At 42.0% G+C, this 15257-nt stretch overlaps 1 protein-coding gene across 1 annotated transcript in view; it reads left to right on the top strand.

Annotated features, from left to right (window-relative positions):
* The window catches only part of Sv2c (synaptic vesicle glycoprotein 2C), a 241573-nt gene that overhangs the window by 191960 nt on the left and 34356 nt on the right, over positions 1-15257 (top strand). The window contains exons 5-6 of the mRNA XM_008855998.1: positions 7747-7880; positions 8357-8446. Coding sequence (XP_008854220.1) covers positions 7747-7880; positions 8357-8446 — 224 coding nt within the window. The remainder of the gene's footprint in view (positions 1-7746; positions 7881-8356; positions 8447-15257) is intronic.

Raw genomic sequence — 15257 nt, 5'->3', positions numbered from 1 at the left:
AGGAAGGAAGGAAGGAAGGAAGGAAGGAAGGAAGGAAGGAAGGAAGGAAGGAAATGAAGCAGAATACAAGGTAGTGGGATAGCTTGAACTGGCTCTTAGAAGCAGAAACTATAAAATTTGTTTAGAATTTGTCCCCTTGACTGTCTCCCCAGGATGCAGCATTGGCTCACACTTCCTGCAGGCAGGGTTGTATCCTGCTGGGGCTAGATGGATGGACCATGGTTGCTGGTTAGCTCTGTTGCTACGTGCATCACTGATAGATACACCAAGTCCAGCCTCTGCCCCAGCAATCCAAATTATAAATGGCAGAGCTTAGGAATCAGAACTAAAGTTCAGTGAAAACCTTTCTCTTTCCTATCTAGAGACACTAGAGCTATTTCTGGTGCTTTCCTCTGGGTTTCCATAAATGGACACTATACTTTCAATGTTTACATTAATCAGAATCAGAATCAATAATATTAATTGAGAAAATGTAAATATTGAATAGTGGCACAAATACAATTTCAGTTTTCTTTTAAAATTTTTTTCTATTTTTTATTCTTTTAGAATATATTCTATTTATTCTTTGATAACTTCATATGTGTATGCAATGTATCTTGATCATATCTATACCACCCCCATTTCTACTCCCTCTAGAAACACCCCAACATGTCACTGTCCCACCTTCATATCCCCTCCTTTTTTTCTGTAACCTACTGAGTCAAATTAGTGCTGTCTGCTGGAATATTGACTAATCTCATTTCTTGATCTTGTACAGGTTTTGTACAAGTAACCATAACTGCAGTGAGTTCATGAGTGTGATGTCCATGCCATGTCCAGAAGACAGCATTTCACACATTGTTCCCCATCCTCCAGCTTTTACATTCTTTTTGTTTCCTCTTCCACAATGGTCCCTGAGCCTTGGGGAAGGGAGTTTCCTATAGATGTTTTAGGGCTGAGCACTCAGTAGTCACTTATTCCAGCACTTTGACCAGTTATGAGTCTTTACATTAACTGCTGCCCACTGCAGAAAGAAGCTTCTTTGACCAAGGTTGAGAGCAACACTAATCTGTGAGTATAAACATAAATATTTATAAGACATTTTGACAACAAGCCCATTTAACAAAACAACAGTAGTGAGTTCCCCCCTAAGACTTATGACCTCCTAATCCATGAGATTTTTACCTGGTTTACAGTACCAGGCATGAATTACCCATCTTGGAGCAGACTTCAGATCAAATTAGAAAACAGTTGGTAACTACCAAAACCTTAATGCCACTATTGCAGTAGTTGGGATTCTTGCTTATAAGGCTGATATTGTAGCATTCAGGGCTCACCACTAGGTAAGATCATTGATAACTTTTCTTTCCCAGTGACATGAGAGCACCTTTCAGCATTACGAAGGCCAGTAAGGAGGAAATTTTCAGATCAACTCCAGTTTGATTTCTCTAAGTCCTACAACCAACATGTGTGGTGTCTTTAGGAATAATCCCATGCCTGGTGCTAAGATTTTAATTTAATAACACATGCCTTTGGGGGTAAGCATTGTCTACCCATGCAGGGTATCTGTGTCCAAACTCCTTTTCTATTGTATTTTTTAATCAGCTTGCAAAGTAGTGGGTTTCCATAAGTGTTTCTCACACATCCTTAGTTTTGATTAACTCTCCTGTCCCCTCCTCTCCTTTGTCCCCATTTCCCCAGGACTAAAGGTCAGTAGAAACAATTCTCTTTTCTATCCAGAGATACCAGGGTTATCTCTGATGCTTTCTTCTGGGTATCCATAAATGCACACTGTATTCTCCATGCTTACATTAATCACAATCAAAATCAATAACATTAGTTGAGGAAAAATGCAAATATTGAATAATGGCTTCTCCTGTCTTCCCACCAGTGCCTGACTCTCAAAAATCAGACTTATAATTCTAATTTGCTTTTCCTTTTTAAAGTTAAAAAGTGATATAAGATTATGCAAACTTCAAAAATTAAAGAAATAATGACAAAAGTGAAAGTCCCCATGAGCAACATCCTACCCCAAGTAACTTCTTAAAACAGCTTAGTGCATTTCCCTCTGACCTCTAGATGATATATGTTTTGTGCTGGGTGTGGTGGCACACACCTTTAATCCCAGTACTCAGAAGGCAGAGGCAGGCAGATTTCTGTGAGTTCGAGGCCAGCCTGGTCTACATAGTGAGTTCCAGGCCAGCTGGGGCTATAGGCAGACCCTGTCTCAAAAAGACTGAGAGAGAGAGAGCGAGAGAAAGAGAGAGAGAGGGAGAGAGAGAGAAAGAGGTGTTTTATGTGCCTTTTAAATGAAATCACTAATATTCACAGTATTTGAGAAAAGCTTCTCTTTTTCCATTGAGCATTGTAATGGACATTTTCCATGTTAAATCAGAAAAATCTGCCTCATTTTTTTCCAATAGTCAGATGACATTTATTAGATGACTACACCGTAGTTTTCCTCCCTGTTATCGCTGTTATACCATTCTATTTGTTTATTGCTTTTACTACAAATTAGAAAGACAGGAACATCTTTACAGGACTGTGCAGCTGCACCTGGTTAAACTCCATTGTCATGGATGGTACTGGCTGTGTGAAAACCTGAGTTGCGAGCAAAGGATTAATGTTTCATGCTGATTATATAGTTTTTATATTTTAAGCCAGTGACATTTTGAGAGTATAAAAATTTTATTTCTGTAGCAATAAAATCAGAAAATCATCTGACCATTGTTCCCTTGCTATGTTTTTCTCTCTGGAGAAAATGATTTTGAGCCACTTTAAATCAGAATTTTAGTTGGTTATGTGCCTTGTAAGACCGCAGATGAAAATACACAAGTGATCGGCTTCATAACTAATCAAACGTGATCTCCCATCCAGTGCTAACGATTTTCTTTTAGTACATTGGATCTGTGCCTTGCACCTAAAATCTACTTTCTTGACAAACACTGTTTTGTTCATATTATCACATAACTGCTGATCAAAAAGTAGGTCAGCAAAGTGGGTACCAAGATTCCACTGTTTCCAGGACAGAGCCCAGAAAAGAATGTAAGAGCCAGTGTCCTGTGTGTGTCACATTCTAACCCTAACCCTTGAACAACTTGCAGCTGGGGAGGCTGTCACAGAGCCGGGTAGTGCCAGGGTGGCAAACGCCTTGATTATTATGCAAGACACACCTCGCTCTTATTAGCTCCACACTGATTAGAGCTGTGCATTAACAGCCTTCTGTAACACCCTAATTGGGGTCCTTCCTTGCATGGAATTAACATTATCTGTAGATAAATCCCACAGTATGACATTTTAATGAGCATTTTAGCAAAGTCCAAAGGACAATTAGAACCATCAACTTTACAAGAATCATTTTTTAAGACAAAGGAAAGGGGGGCATAGTGCCAACGATGAGGATTAATTTCAAAGGATCCATTTTACTTAGAGCAGACAAGGATTTGATCACACCAACCTTCTTTCCCAGTGGAATGTGGCTTGCTTTCACAGTCCTGTTCTTTGCCCTACTTTCTGATTGTAGTGTAGGCTTTGCATAGTGCTTAAATTCAGAGGTAAGCCTCCTTGAAATGGCACTCAGGAGAGCTCCTTTAGGACTAGTGGGTGAGCAGTGATGGAGATCTGCATTTCACTCCTTGATGCTCATACCCATCTTTAATGCAGAGATTGGTGTTCTGGCCTGTCAGGCACCTGCAGAATCACTTCCCAAGGCCCTCACAGAGCCAGCCTCCTCTCAGACCCCAGGGTATTTCCATCAATCTTTGATCCCAGTGGGCATGTTGTAAGAGGAGGGAGAGTTCAATTCCCTTTCCAGGACTCCTCTCACTTCTACAGGGCACTTCTCCCCCTCTCCAAGCCAGCCAGATATAAAATAGTAGGAACAATCGGTCCTGGCTGACTTCCTCGGCTTCATAAACAAAAGCGTTAATTCTAACTTTGGCGTTAGAAATTTTAGAATTTGCTCTTTGTATATAGGGGAAAATCAGAAAAGGAATGTGGCAGGAACTCTGCAGAAGAGTCTACCAGAGCGAACAGCTGGTCCTGCCCCCTGCACTCCTGTACTTCCTTCCTGACCCAGTGCAGAGTCAGTCTACAGGGTATTCTACTTCCTAAGCAAATTTGCCTCTTCCACTGGACTCCAACCTCCTCATGGGCAAGAAATCAGCCCTGTGACCCCCCCCCACGTCACATGTTATGACTGGCATATGTAGGTATGGGGGTGGTGCGCTCTCTCTCTCTGGGCACTCGGGGTCCCTGCGCACACTCTCGGGATGGCAGGGCGGATCCACAGGTGTGCGCTTGCTCTCCCGCCGTTCGTCTGGAGGAAAGCTGGTCTGGTCCCGTTGGCTTCTCGGTGTCTCTATCGGCCTCAGGCGTCGTGTGCGTGGATATCTCGGGGTGCTCTGGGCCCCTGCCACACCTGGCTAGTCGCTGGCGGGTCTGGCCGCAGCTGCGGATGCCCCACAGGCTTCTGCCGGTGGCTCGAGTCCCGAGTCTCTGGTGCAGACAGCTTCCTCCGCTACTGAAGCATTGTTCAGCCGAAATCCCATCTCTATTTCATCCGTGTACCGTGTACTATTCCTCAGGATGTGAGGTTCCTGGCCACAGAACCACGGAGGGAAGAGTACAGAGACGGCGAAAGCTAGGGTGTTTGCGGGTCGGTAACGAGGGAGTGCGCCCCCCAGAGAGATTGGGCGGCCGGTAGTGACACAAGACTCAAGACTTAGTCTGTGTTACAGCTTTATTGTCTGAGATCCTGCTCTCTGTGTCCCAGCTTTCTGCGACCCAGTTCTCTGACCATTAAGAGAAGACTAAGACATTTATACCATGGGGGTAGTGGTAAAAGCTTTGGCTGTTAGATGCTTTGTGAGGCATTGTATTTACATATGGAGGTGGGTTTCTGCCACACTGCTAGACTGTTGTCTGCCTGGAGAAATTACAGGAAGGCATGGTACCTGTTAGAGCCAAAGGCCATGTTTATGTTATAGCATTCGTGGCGGACACTTCAAAAGGAGAGACAGGAAAGATGCCAGGAAGACACCCCGCTATGAAAGGAGCCTGCAGCACATAATTCCTGAGCTGCATGAGCTGTCCAGTGTGAAGGGGCTTCCACTTTGCCTAACAGAGGCTCCCAACATGTAGGCACTCCATAAAAGTGTGAAAATGGACAAAAGGGAAATGAAGATCTCATTAGACGTTAAGGAAAACAATTTACAGTCATAAGGGATTTCATCAGTCTCCTATGAAAAGGAATAAGCATTTTTTAAGGGGCAGGAAATGGTGGGAAGGATGCGTAGCAGCTGGAGAGCTCTAACACTGTGGATGGCAACACAAATGGCAATTAACTCTGCTGTGGAAGACAGTTCAACAGATTCTTGTAAAGTTAAGCAAAAAATTGGGGCAGGTGTGGTGGCTCAGCCAGTAATAGCACTTGCCACTGAGCCTGATGATCTGATGACCACATGGTAAGAGAGAAGTGACTCCTACAGGCTGCTCTCAGGCCTCCATGCCCATGCTTTGCCATCTACTTTGCCATTTACCAGTCCCACTCCTTCGCTATGACCCCTCCCTACATCTTCAAAGCTGGCAGTGCAGCTCCTTCAAGTCTCCTTCTCTATGGCCCCTGCTGCTCTCACATCCTCTCCTCTCACTCTGACTCTCCTGCCTCTCTCCTTTCTTTAGAAGGACTTTAGCATTTACATTTCGCCAGGCTATACAATGCTAGAAAATCTTTCACAATCCTCAATGTCCCCCTATCCACAGGTTCTGAGGATTAGGCTGAGAACAGTTGGTGAAGGGGAGGGGCAGCTTTCTGTCTACCACAACAAGCTTCCTGCAGTACCCACTGTAGGGACTTGGTTAAATCACTTTGTCGTATTTTCCATTGAGAAGATCACCCTCTGAACTCTTGTTTTGAACAGTGGCTCTAGACCCCTCCTCTCTGTCTTTACTCGTTTTCCTCTATTTTGTAGAAAGTGCTATAGCCTGAAATTTAACTCAGTCACTAGAAGCTTTTTTTATTCTTGCACTGTAGCCCCAGCTGGCCTGGAACTGATCATGTAGACCAGGCTGACCTTGATCTCAGAGATCCACCTGCCTCTGCCTCCTGAGTGCTGGAATTAAAGGCATATGCCACCGCTTTTGAAAAAATAAGGCCTTCATTTGAAGCTCTCAGATCACAGGTGAAATGAGCAAGTTCTGTTTCCTGGTTCTATCATATTTTCTTCTGCATTTTGGATATGTGAGACTTTTGAATTAATGCCACATAAAACATTGAGCATAATCATGCTTCCCTAAAGATAATTATATAATTAAATTAGTGACCCACATATTAAACTCTCAGGAAAAAAATTAATGTAAGATTAATAGAGCATGCTACTAGTGTTGATGTCATTTGTCAGCAATATAGTGAGTGAAGTGTCACTGGGTTCTGGTGTGTAATTCGGTGTCGAATCCTGGCAGTAAAGATTTTGTGATTTTGGCTTGTGGCTTGTAGAATTATGTCACCTCCAGGTTCTCCCAGGATTCTGATATGAATGAGGAATATACACCTTTCCTGGAGATGGGATGCAGACTATCTCACTTTGTTCATAGAAACCCTTATAAGTACCGAGCTTTGCTATAGATCAACATTTCACCTCATATAATTCACCTGTCCATCTATAAATCTATAAATCTTTGGCTTTGATTAGATTGGAAATGTCTCATTTCTTATTTGGAACCATGCTTGAATTTTGCTTTTATTCATTTTATATTCATCCAAATACCAGCCTTTTGTTCCTGAAGGGATTTCTATTTGTATCCTTTTGGGACTATCTATATTATATAGTATACAAAACTTTAATTTTTAATATTTGGACATTTAAAATGTCTACTTAGGAATTAGAAATCATCTTGATATACCATATTATATCTATGAACAGAGATGCACCTGTCAGTTCCTGATAGCTACAGTGGTCAGGTGCCACAGTAAGTCAACCCCCTGCTCCACGGCCATTTAAAATGGTCTAATGAAGGGGCTGTTTGCAAAGAACTAGGAACTGTGAAGAGAGATCAGTAAGTCATGCCACAGCACCTTAGAGCCCCCAGCACCTCAAGGGGCAACACTGAGGAGACCTGTCAAGAACTGGAGATGCAGAAAGCCAGGAGCTGAGAGTTGCCCACGGTCAGCCCTCCACCTGGCCAGGGAGGGGAGAGGGAGGAGAGCAAATAATGCTCACCCCTCATCCTATACTTCCTCTTCTTAAACCTACTTGGGAACCGGGTGTGGTGACACATGCCTGTGATCATAGCACTCAGAAGGCTGGGACAGGAAATTGTGAGTTCAAGGCCAGCTGGGGATATATAGAAGGCACTGTCTGAACCACTGCCTCCCCCAAGCCTGGCTAGGAACTCGGTAATGCAGTCCATAGAGGCCCATTTCCTGGCACACAGCAGAGTGCAGAATAACGTGGAAAAGTGAACAGTAGACAATCAGCACAGTGCCCTGTTGGAAGAAGCATTCTCCCACAGTAATGCTGGCCTTTGAGATCTGATTCTATGACCCTACACTTACCCCCTACTTGACCCTGTTAGTCCCAGTCCCCTTTCTTCTCAGCCTTGTTCATGGGGCTCTTAACATCGGCCACTGTGACTGATGTGCAGATCAACTCATCCTTCTGTGGACAGACTTGATTAAAGGACACCCCTCTCCCTGTGGAGCCCCACCCTGTGACTTGCTCAGTAGCAGCGTAGAGGAATCGTCCCTCACTCTTCTGTCCTTTCCAGGGTGGAGTTTCAGCATGGGCTCAGCCTACCAGTTCCATAGCTGGCGTGTGTTCGTCATCGTCTGCGCACTCCCCTGCGTCTCCTCTGTGGTGGCCCTCACCTTCATGCCTGAAAGCCCTCGGTTCTTGTTGGAGGTAATATTATGAATACTCAAGTAGCCCGCTTACATTGGAAAGGATTCCTTACAAATCCAAGAAAGTATGTCTCTCCTTGGGAGGTACATTTTTCCTTCCTCCCATGGAACTTTGCATGAAACTTTGGTTTCATGGAGGAGACATGCTTTAAACAACTAGCATGTGAAAAAGCTGTCTCACAGCCAGAAAACATGCATGTTCTTCCTTAAGCAAATAGCTTTCACTCAGTGAAGAGAATAGGGCTCATTGTTTTCTAAATGAAATGAGAGATTCCACAGGTGCTATTTCTAGTTGAAGGCGCATCCTTTAAACTGCGGATATACTCTGTGACATCCTCAGTCTGTGTGCTTCCATGGGGCATAGCTAAACATATTTGTGCAATGACATTCCATTTGGTGTGGAATTCAGGGTAGTCACCACAAAGGTAGGGAATAAATGTCTGACTCCCAGCCCTTCTCTGCCTGTGTGTTTCTTAGGTGGGAAAACATGACGAAGCATGGATGATTCTGAAGTTAATTCATGACACCAACATGAGAGCTCGGGGCCAGCCAGAGAAGGTCTTCACGGTGAGTCTGCTCCTCATAAGATCCTTGATGCCAAAGTTCAGGACAAGGCAGAGGACACATTTTTAAGGCTTTACCAGTCATATAGTCTCCATCACAGCTACTTAGCGCTTGCTTAACAATGCAAAAGCAGCCATAGAGAATGTGTAAACAAAGGGCTGTGGCTGTGTTCCAATCAAACTTTATTTACACAAACACATATAGGGCTGCTTTTGGCCCACTGGTTGCCAATTTATTCACACCTACTTAAAACCCCAAGACTCTGGTTGGATGAATAATAGTGCCAACCTGAGAGATGGGGTTCAAGCAGAAACACCATGGTTTAATCTCAGACTTACTCTGACCCCCTGGTTTAGTACCAGAGGCCCTGCTTATAGGGAATACTAACAGATTCTCCTTGACTTGCTATCAGAGGAGGTTAGGGCCTCTTTTGGGTCACCTCCTCTATCTTGCCAGGCCACTGCTTCTGCCCCACCTAGAACTTACTTATTTCCACATGCTGCTTACCAAGAAGCTCAGAGCACTCTAGACTTTCCAAAGTAGAGCAGCTGCATCTGAGTTTAAACCCCAGCTCCATCACTTATAACTGTGTGCCCTGAGTAAGTTAGAATCAAGGTTCTAAGCTTCAGCTTCCATATCTACAAGGAATTATAATAATAGTTAACTGACAGAGTCTGGGAGGGTTACACAGACTCTGTGTAAAGCTTGTAGCATCATCTCTGGGACAATCTACATACTCCATAAAGAACAGCTAGTAATATATACCCATATCCAGTTACACACATATTTCCATATATTTATGAGTGTGTGTGCATGCATAAAGCAGTAAGAAAACAGAGATAGCATTGGAAATTTTTACTTTCTGGTCCCACCCTAGAACTTGAGGATTAATTGGCCATCTTGTCTTTCTCCTAACACCTCTAGGTTTCTCATCTCATGACACATCCCCCCAGGGGTGACAGGTTTTCACTCGGTTTTCAGGAAGATCTAGTAGGAACTCTTGTTCAAGTTGTCACTGAGAAATGCCAGGCTAACACTGAGAAAACCTGAATTTGGGGCTTCATAAAGGCACATGGAAACAGATTTCAGTGAGAATTCCAGAAAAGTGGGCCTGGTGTGGTGGCACACACCTTTAATCCCAGCACTCTGGAGGCAGACGTAGGCAGAGCTCTGTGAGGTCAAGGCCAGTCTGGTCTACAGAGTAAGTTTCAGGCCAGCTGGGGCTATGGGGAGACCCTGTCTCAAAAAGAAAGCAAAACAAAACAAAACAAAAGAAGTGGGGCTAGAGGGGATGGCTCAGTGATTATGTACTGTTCTTGCAAATGACTGGGGTTCAGTTCCCAACACCCACATGGCTGTTCACAGCTGTCTATTACTCCAGCTTCAGGGGATCGGATATCTTCTGGGATCCACAGGCATCTATATTCCCGTGCACAGGCCCATACACAGATACACACATATACACATAATTAAAAATAAAAATAAACCTTGGGGGCTGGAGAGATGGATCAGCCGTTAAGAGCACTGACTGCTCTTGCAGTGGATCTGGGTTTGGGTCCCAGCACCCACATGGCAGCTAACAACTCTCCAGTTCAGGGGATCTGATGCCCTCTTCTGACCTCTGTGAGCATTGCACAATAGTGGTGCACTTACGTACATGCAAGCAATGCACTCATACACATAAAAATAAAAATAATAAATAAAATGTTTTTTAAAAATAAGTCTTAAAAAACTTTTTAATAAGAACGCAAAAGCACATTTGATAAATACAAACTATTTTTAAAAGGTCCCCAGGTTGGGATATAACTCAGTGATAGAATAATTGCCTAGAATGCGCAAAGCCCTGCATTCAATTCCCAACACCAAAAAAAAAAAGTTCCCCCAAATTTCAGGACTGAACAAGGTGATTCATATAAAAAGAAAATAGAAAAATGTTTTTATAAATGGAAGAATCCAGAGGAAAAAAGTGACAGTATGTTTAAACCAAGATGAAGGATAACTTTAGAAATAAGTAAAACATCTGTATGTGTTTGTGTGTGTGTGTTTTAATATGATTCTAGATCCAAAATCTTTTTTAAAATATGTTATTTTTTATTTTTATTTTATGTGTATGAGTGTATTGCCTACATGTATGTAGATGCTCCCACAAAGGCCAGAGAGGGCATTGGATCCCCTGGAATTGGAGTTACAGATGGTTGATAGTCACCATGTGGATGCTGGGAACTGAACCCAGGTCCTCTGCAAGAGCAGTCAGTGCTCTTAACCACTGAGCCATCTCTCCAGCCCCCCCAAAATCTTTTTTAAACAGATTGACATTTTGATTTGTTTTTAGGTTCTATAACAATTTTTACCCCTAAAGCTACAGATGTTGAGAGTGGCAGGAATATTTAAGAGCAAGCTGGTAAAACAACAGCTAAAGAATATTTTTAATAATCTTAAAAGTAACCTCATTTAGAATGAGATTAGACATTGATATATCTGGTGTCTTTCAAGAACTGAAAGAATGAAAAAAAAATAGAAAAATAGGAAAAAGTAAAAGAATGTAGTTCATTCATAAGGGGATAAGAAATAAAAGAAATTTTAAATTATGACATAGGACAACAGTGGAATTTTTAATTAAATAAATGAAAATAATATAAGCATTCCTATTAAAAGACAAAAAATATCAGACTAGTTCAAAAGGTAAAATCAACCATGTATATTTTACATGAGATACAGTGGCAAAAAATGCTCTCATTAATCTGGTCTCTGTGCTTCCAGAGAAGTGACACCCACTCCTTCCTCAGTATATGCTCATAGCAAACCCATAACATTGTCTCTGAGACAGCAGGCACCAGGCTTCATCATTCTAAAGCCTGGACAGCTGCTGAGATATTTAATAAAATTGTAAAAGTATTTCTTTTAAGAATTGTAAAAATAGGAAAGCAATTATACTAGAGGATCAAAGCTAGTGAGATGGCTCAGTGGGTAGAGGTGCTTGTTGCTAAGCCTGATGACCGGATCCCTGTGACGCACTTGGGGGAAGGAGAGAACCAACTCCTCCAGGTTGTTCTCTGACCTCCACATGCATACTACAGCATGTGTACACCACATATATGTACACATACACACAAATAAATTAATAAATAATAGTAAAATAACTTTAAAACAGCATAAGCATAAAACTATTCTGGTTTCCTGAAAAACGAGACAGGAGACAAATTCAGTGAGCAACATAGTTTTCAGAAAAAAAAAAGCCTTTTTTTTTTTTTTTTGTCTTTTTGATTTTTGTCTTTTTGAGACAGGATCTCTTTGTAGCCCCAGCTAGCCTGGAACTCACTATATAGACCAGGCTGGCCTTGAAATCACAAAGATCTGCCTGCCTCTGCCTCCTGAGTGCTGGTTTTAAAGGGGTGTGCCACCACACCTGGCAAAAGCCAACTTTTTTATGATTTGTGAAAAGTTAATTCATAGGCCTTACTCTAAGGAATATTAAACAATATGACAGATAATATCTTCAATAGCACTTTTTTGTAAAGGCAAATATTTTACACATGGCCATTTGTTTGGTCAATAATGAATGATTATTTGGTAAAGGAAGGCAGCCATGTAGAAGCCAGAGAAAGATGATCCAGGTACATATGTTGCTTTGACTTGATAAGACTTAATATGAACGTAAGGTCCAAAAAATCCTGAGAGGAATTTCCATGTATGTGTGCATGTCATGTTACTATATATGCATGCACATGGGCACACTTCTATCAAAGATACAACCTTACATTCTACCAATTTACAAAGCTCTCAGGATTAAGACAAAACTTCTCAATCTGGTCCCCTAGGACTTATCTGGTCCTTGTCTATTTTGGGCTACTGTCTTCAAATACACTTGCCTTTCAGCTCCTCAGACTTGCCATTCAACCTTATCTGTCACATCCTAAGCCATTGGTCTGGAATGTTCTTCAATTCTCTAGTTACCAAATTTGTTCTCTATGGAGAAAAGCCAGCCAAATTGGTGAAAGTTGGGTGCCTGGTACTTTTTGAAAGGAATGATGGTTTTTAAGTCTTTCGATATATTCAGTCATGCAATCAGAATAAAAATGTTGTTTCTAAAATGAGTTTAGAAGGAGGATCGAAAAAAGGTCTCCAGTGACTTAAATAGCATTAATTACAGTTGTGAAAACTTGGGTGAAATGGCCCCAATTGAGTAGTTCCAGTTATGGTACTTATTCATTTCATTTTTCAAAAAGCTAAGATAAGTTGTTGTCTGGCCTAGGGACGGAACCTAGGTCCTCAGGTATACTGGGCAAGCATTCTACCAACCAGCTTTAAACACTTTACTGATTCACGATTAGCAAAACTTTCTATGCTTTGTAACAGAAAGGAAGTTCATTAATGGATATTCTTCTCTGTTAAAGATCTGGAGAGCTTTGAAGACTCTTCTGATGAGTTAATATCTGGTAACATTTTATTGAAGACTCTTTTTGTTGTTGTTAATACAGAGCCTTGCACTTGCTAGACAAGCTCTCTACCATTTAGATGTGTCCCCAGTAAGACTATTCTTGTGTGTATAATGTGTGTAATATGTGTGCATGTATGTGGTCGTGTGTGCACAAGTGCATGTTCACATGTATGCAAGTGTATGTGAAAGCCAGAGGACCCCCCTGGTGTCATCCTCAGGATTATCATCCTTATCCTTTGACACGGTCTCTTATCGGAGCTCACCAGTTAGGCTAGATTGTCTGGCTTGAAGCCCCAGGGATCCTCCTGTTTCTACTCCCCCAGCACTGGGATTACAAGCATGTACTACCATGCCCAGTAGTTTTTACATGAGATCTGGAGATTGAACTCAGACCCTCATGTTTGCGAGGCAAACACTTATTAAGCTCTCTTCCCTCCCCGACCCCCAGTAAGATTATTCTTAAAGTAAAGGACCATATTGCTGGAGAAATCTTGAGATGGGACCTAGATATCTGGCATTATTTAACCTTTCTCAGTTAAATGAAGACAAACCTTTTTATCAGAGACCCTCTGGGAATGTGACTCTGCAGGGTTTCAATACCCTGTTTACCTGCTTTTTCTTGTTGAAGGTTTTAGTGATAAAGTCCATTCCTTGTTAACATGGCCACAAAAAAACTTAGAGGAGAATAAGGTGAAAACACTTCAAAGATACGGATAATCTCAGGCATTTATACAAATCACTACACAATTCAACCAAGACAAGCATATCTTTTCTCTTGTCATATACACAATGAAATCCTTTCAAATAGGCTCTCCTTTTGAGTTAATGTGCAGTAACATGAACTTTAAAAAACTATTTTTTCAGTACTTGGGGTTGAATATCTTCTTGTCATGTCATTATTTTAAATATTGTTGTTTTCTAGGACTTCATTTTCAGCTGACTTTGTGTGTGTGTGTGTGTGTGTGTGTGTTCTATGCGTATATATGTGCATGCCCATGTGTACATGGAGGCCATTAAGTCTCTTGGTCTATTATTCTCAGCCTCTCTATTTTATTCCCTTGAGAAAGCAAGCCCCAGCAATCCTCTTGTCTTCACCCCCCACAGCACTGGAGAAGCCCAACTTTTAATGTGAGTGCTGGGGATTTGAACTCAGGTCCTCATGCTTGAGCAGCAAGCTCTCTTACCTGCTGAGCTATCTCCCCAGCTTATCATCTGACTTATCTTTCAACTCTGTCTACTCTCCTTGGCTGATCTCAGCTACTCCCTGCATCTCTGTCTCTTGATGCACACATTTTTCTGAGCTCCAGATGCGTGTGTGTGTGTGTGTGTGTGTGTGTGTGTGTGTGTTGAATGAAGAGTTCTGTGAACATCTTTGTATATCTAGTAGTCTACTCTAAGAGTCACCAAGCCTCCTCCTTGTCTCAAATCCTACCAAAAACTGTCACCAGCACCACCCAAGCTTAATCACTGAAAACCATCTTATTTATATATTTTCAATCATCCTCATGGATATCCAAGAAATTGTCATGCCCTATTATTCTATCAATGATCATTGTTCCTTAACTTTCCATCTTAACTGCCGCTGACTTGGTTCAATCTTTATTACCAGTGTCCTCTGACCTTGCACTCACTGTCAGGAGTCCAAACTCTTCTTCATTACCCAATACACTGTTTTCTCTCCTACCTCCGAATGTGTATACTTGGTGTCCCTCCCACCTGGAATGCCCTCCACAGTTTCCCCACTTAGCAAATAGCATCCTTCTCTGTCAGGCTCTGATCAAATTCTAGAATCCGTGAAGCATTTTCTCTGCCAATCAAGCTGTATGCTCTGAACACTGAGTCTCTCCTGCGTTATTCAGGCCTCCGTGAGCATGCTTTCATTTCCTTGTGAAAGGTGTGTGATGTTTGATGTTTACATCTCCTGTGAGTGCCAATGAGTTATGAACAAGTGTCAATGACTGGAAAAGTAAGAAGCCGCCCAAAAGTTAAATATGAAATGGTTAAAATAAAATTCCTTAAAAAATAGAAGTTGGATATTGATAGTGCACTGTTACAACTCCAGGACTCAGGAGGCTGAGGCAGGAAGATCTCAAGTTCAAGACCAGCCTAGACTATATAGTGAGACCCTGTGTCAAAAAAAAAAAAGTCTAGACTACGCAAAATAATTTCCCCATGTACTATATTTGGAAACCTGTATTTAAGTCAGAAATTGTTTTGTTAAGTAGATACATTTTGTTCATATAGTCAAAAGATTACTGCCTGACTAGTACCATTTGAAAGATGCCAAGGGACCCAGCCTCCAAACTGTATCTCACAATAGTTTGCCATTTGGGATCTTGGCAGGCTGTCTAGAACCCACTCAGCCTCAGGGAGAAT

The sequence above is a fragment of the Nannospalax galili genome, unplaced genomic scaffold, assembly GCF_000622305.1.
Source record: "Nannospalax galili isolate Female #2095 unplaced genomic scaffold, S.galili_v1.0 scaffold907, whole genome shotgun sequence".
NCBI classification, from domain to species: Eukaryota; Metazoa; Chordata; class Mammalia; order Rodentia; family Spalacidae; genus Nannospalax; species Nannospalax galili.
Note: the sequence above shows the minus strand (reverse complement) of the source record. Positions and strands in the feature narration are given on the sequence as shown.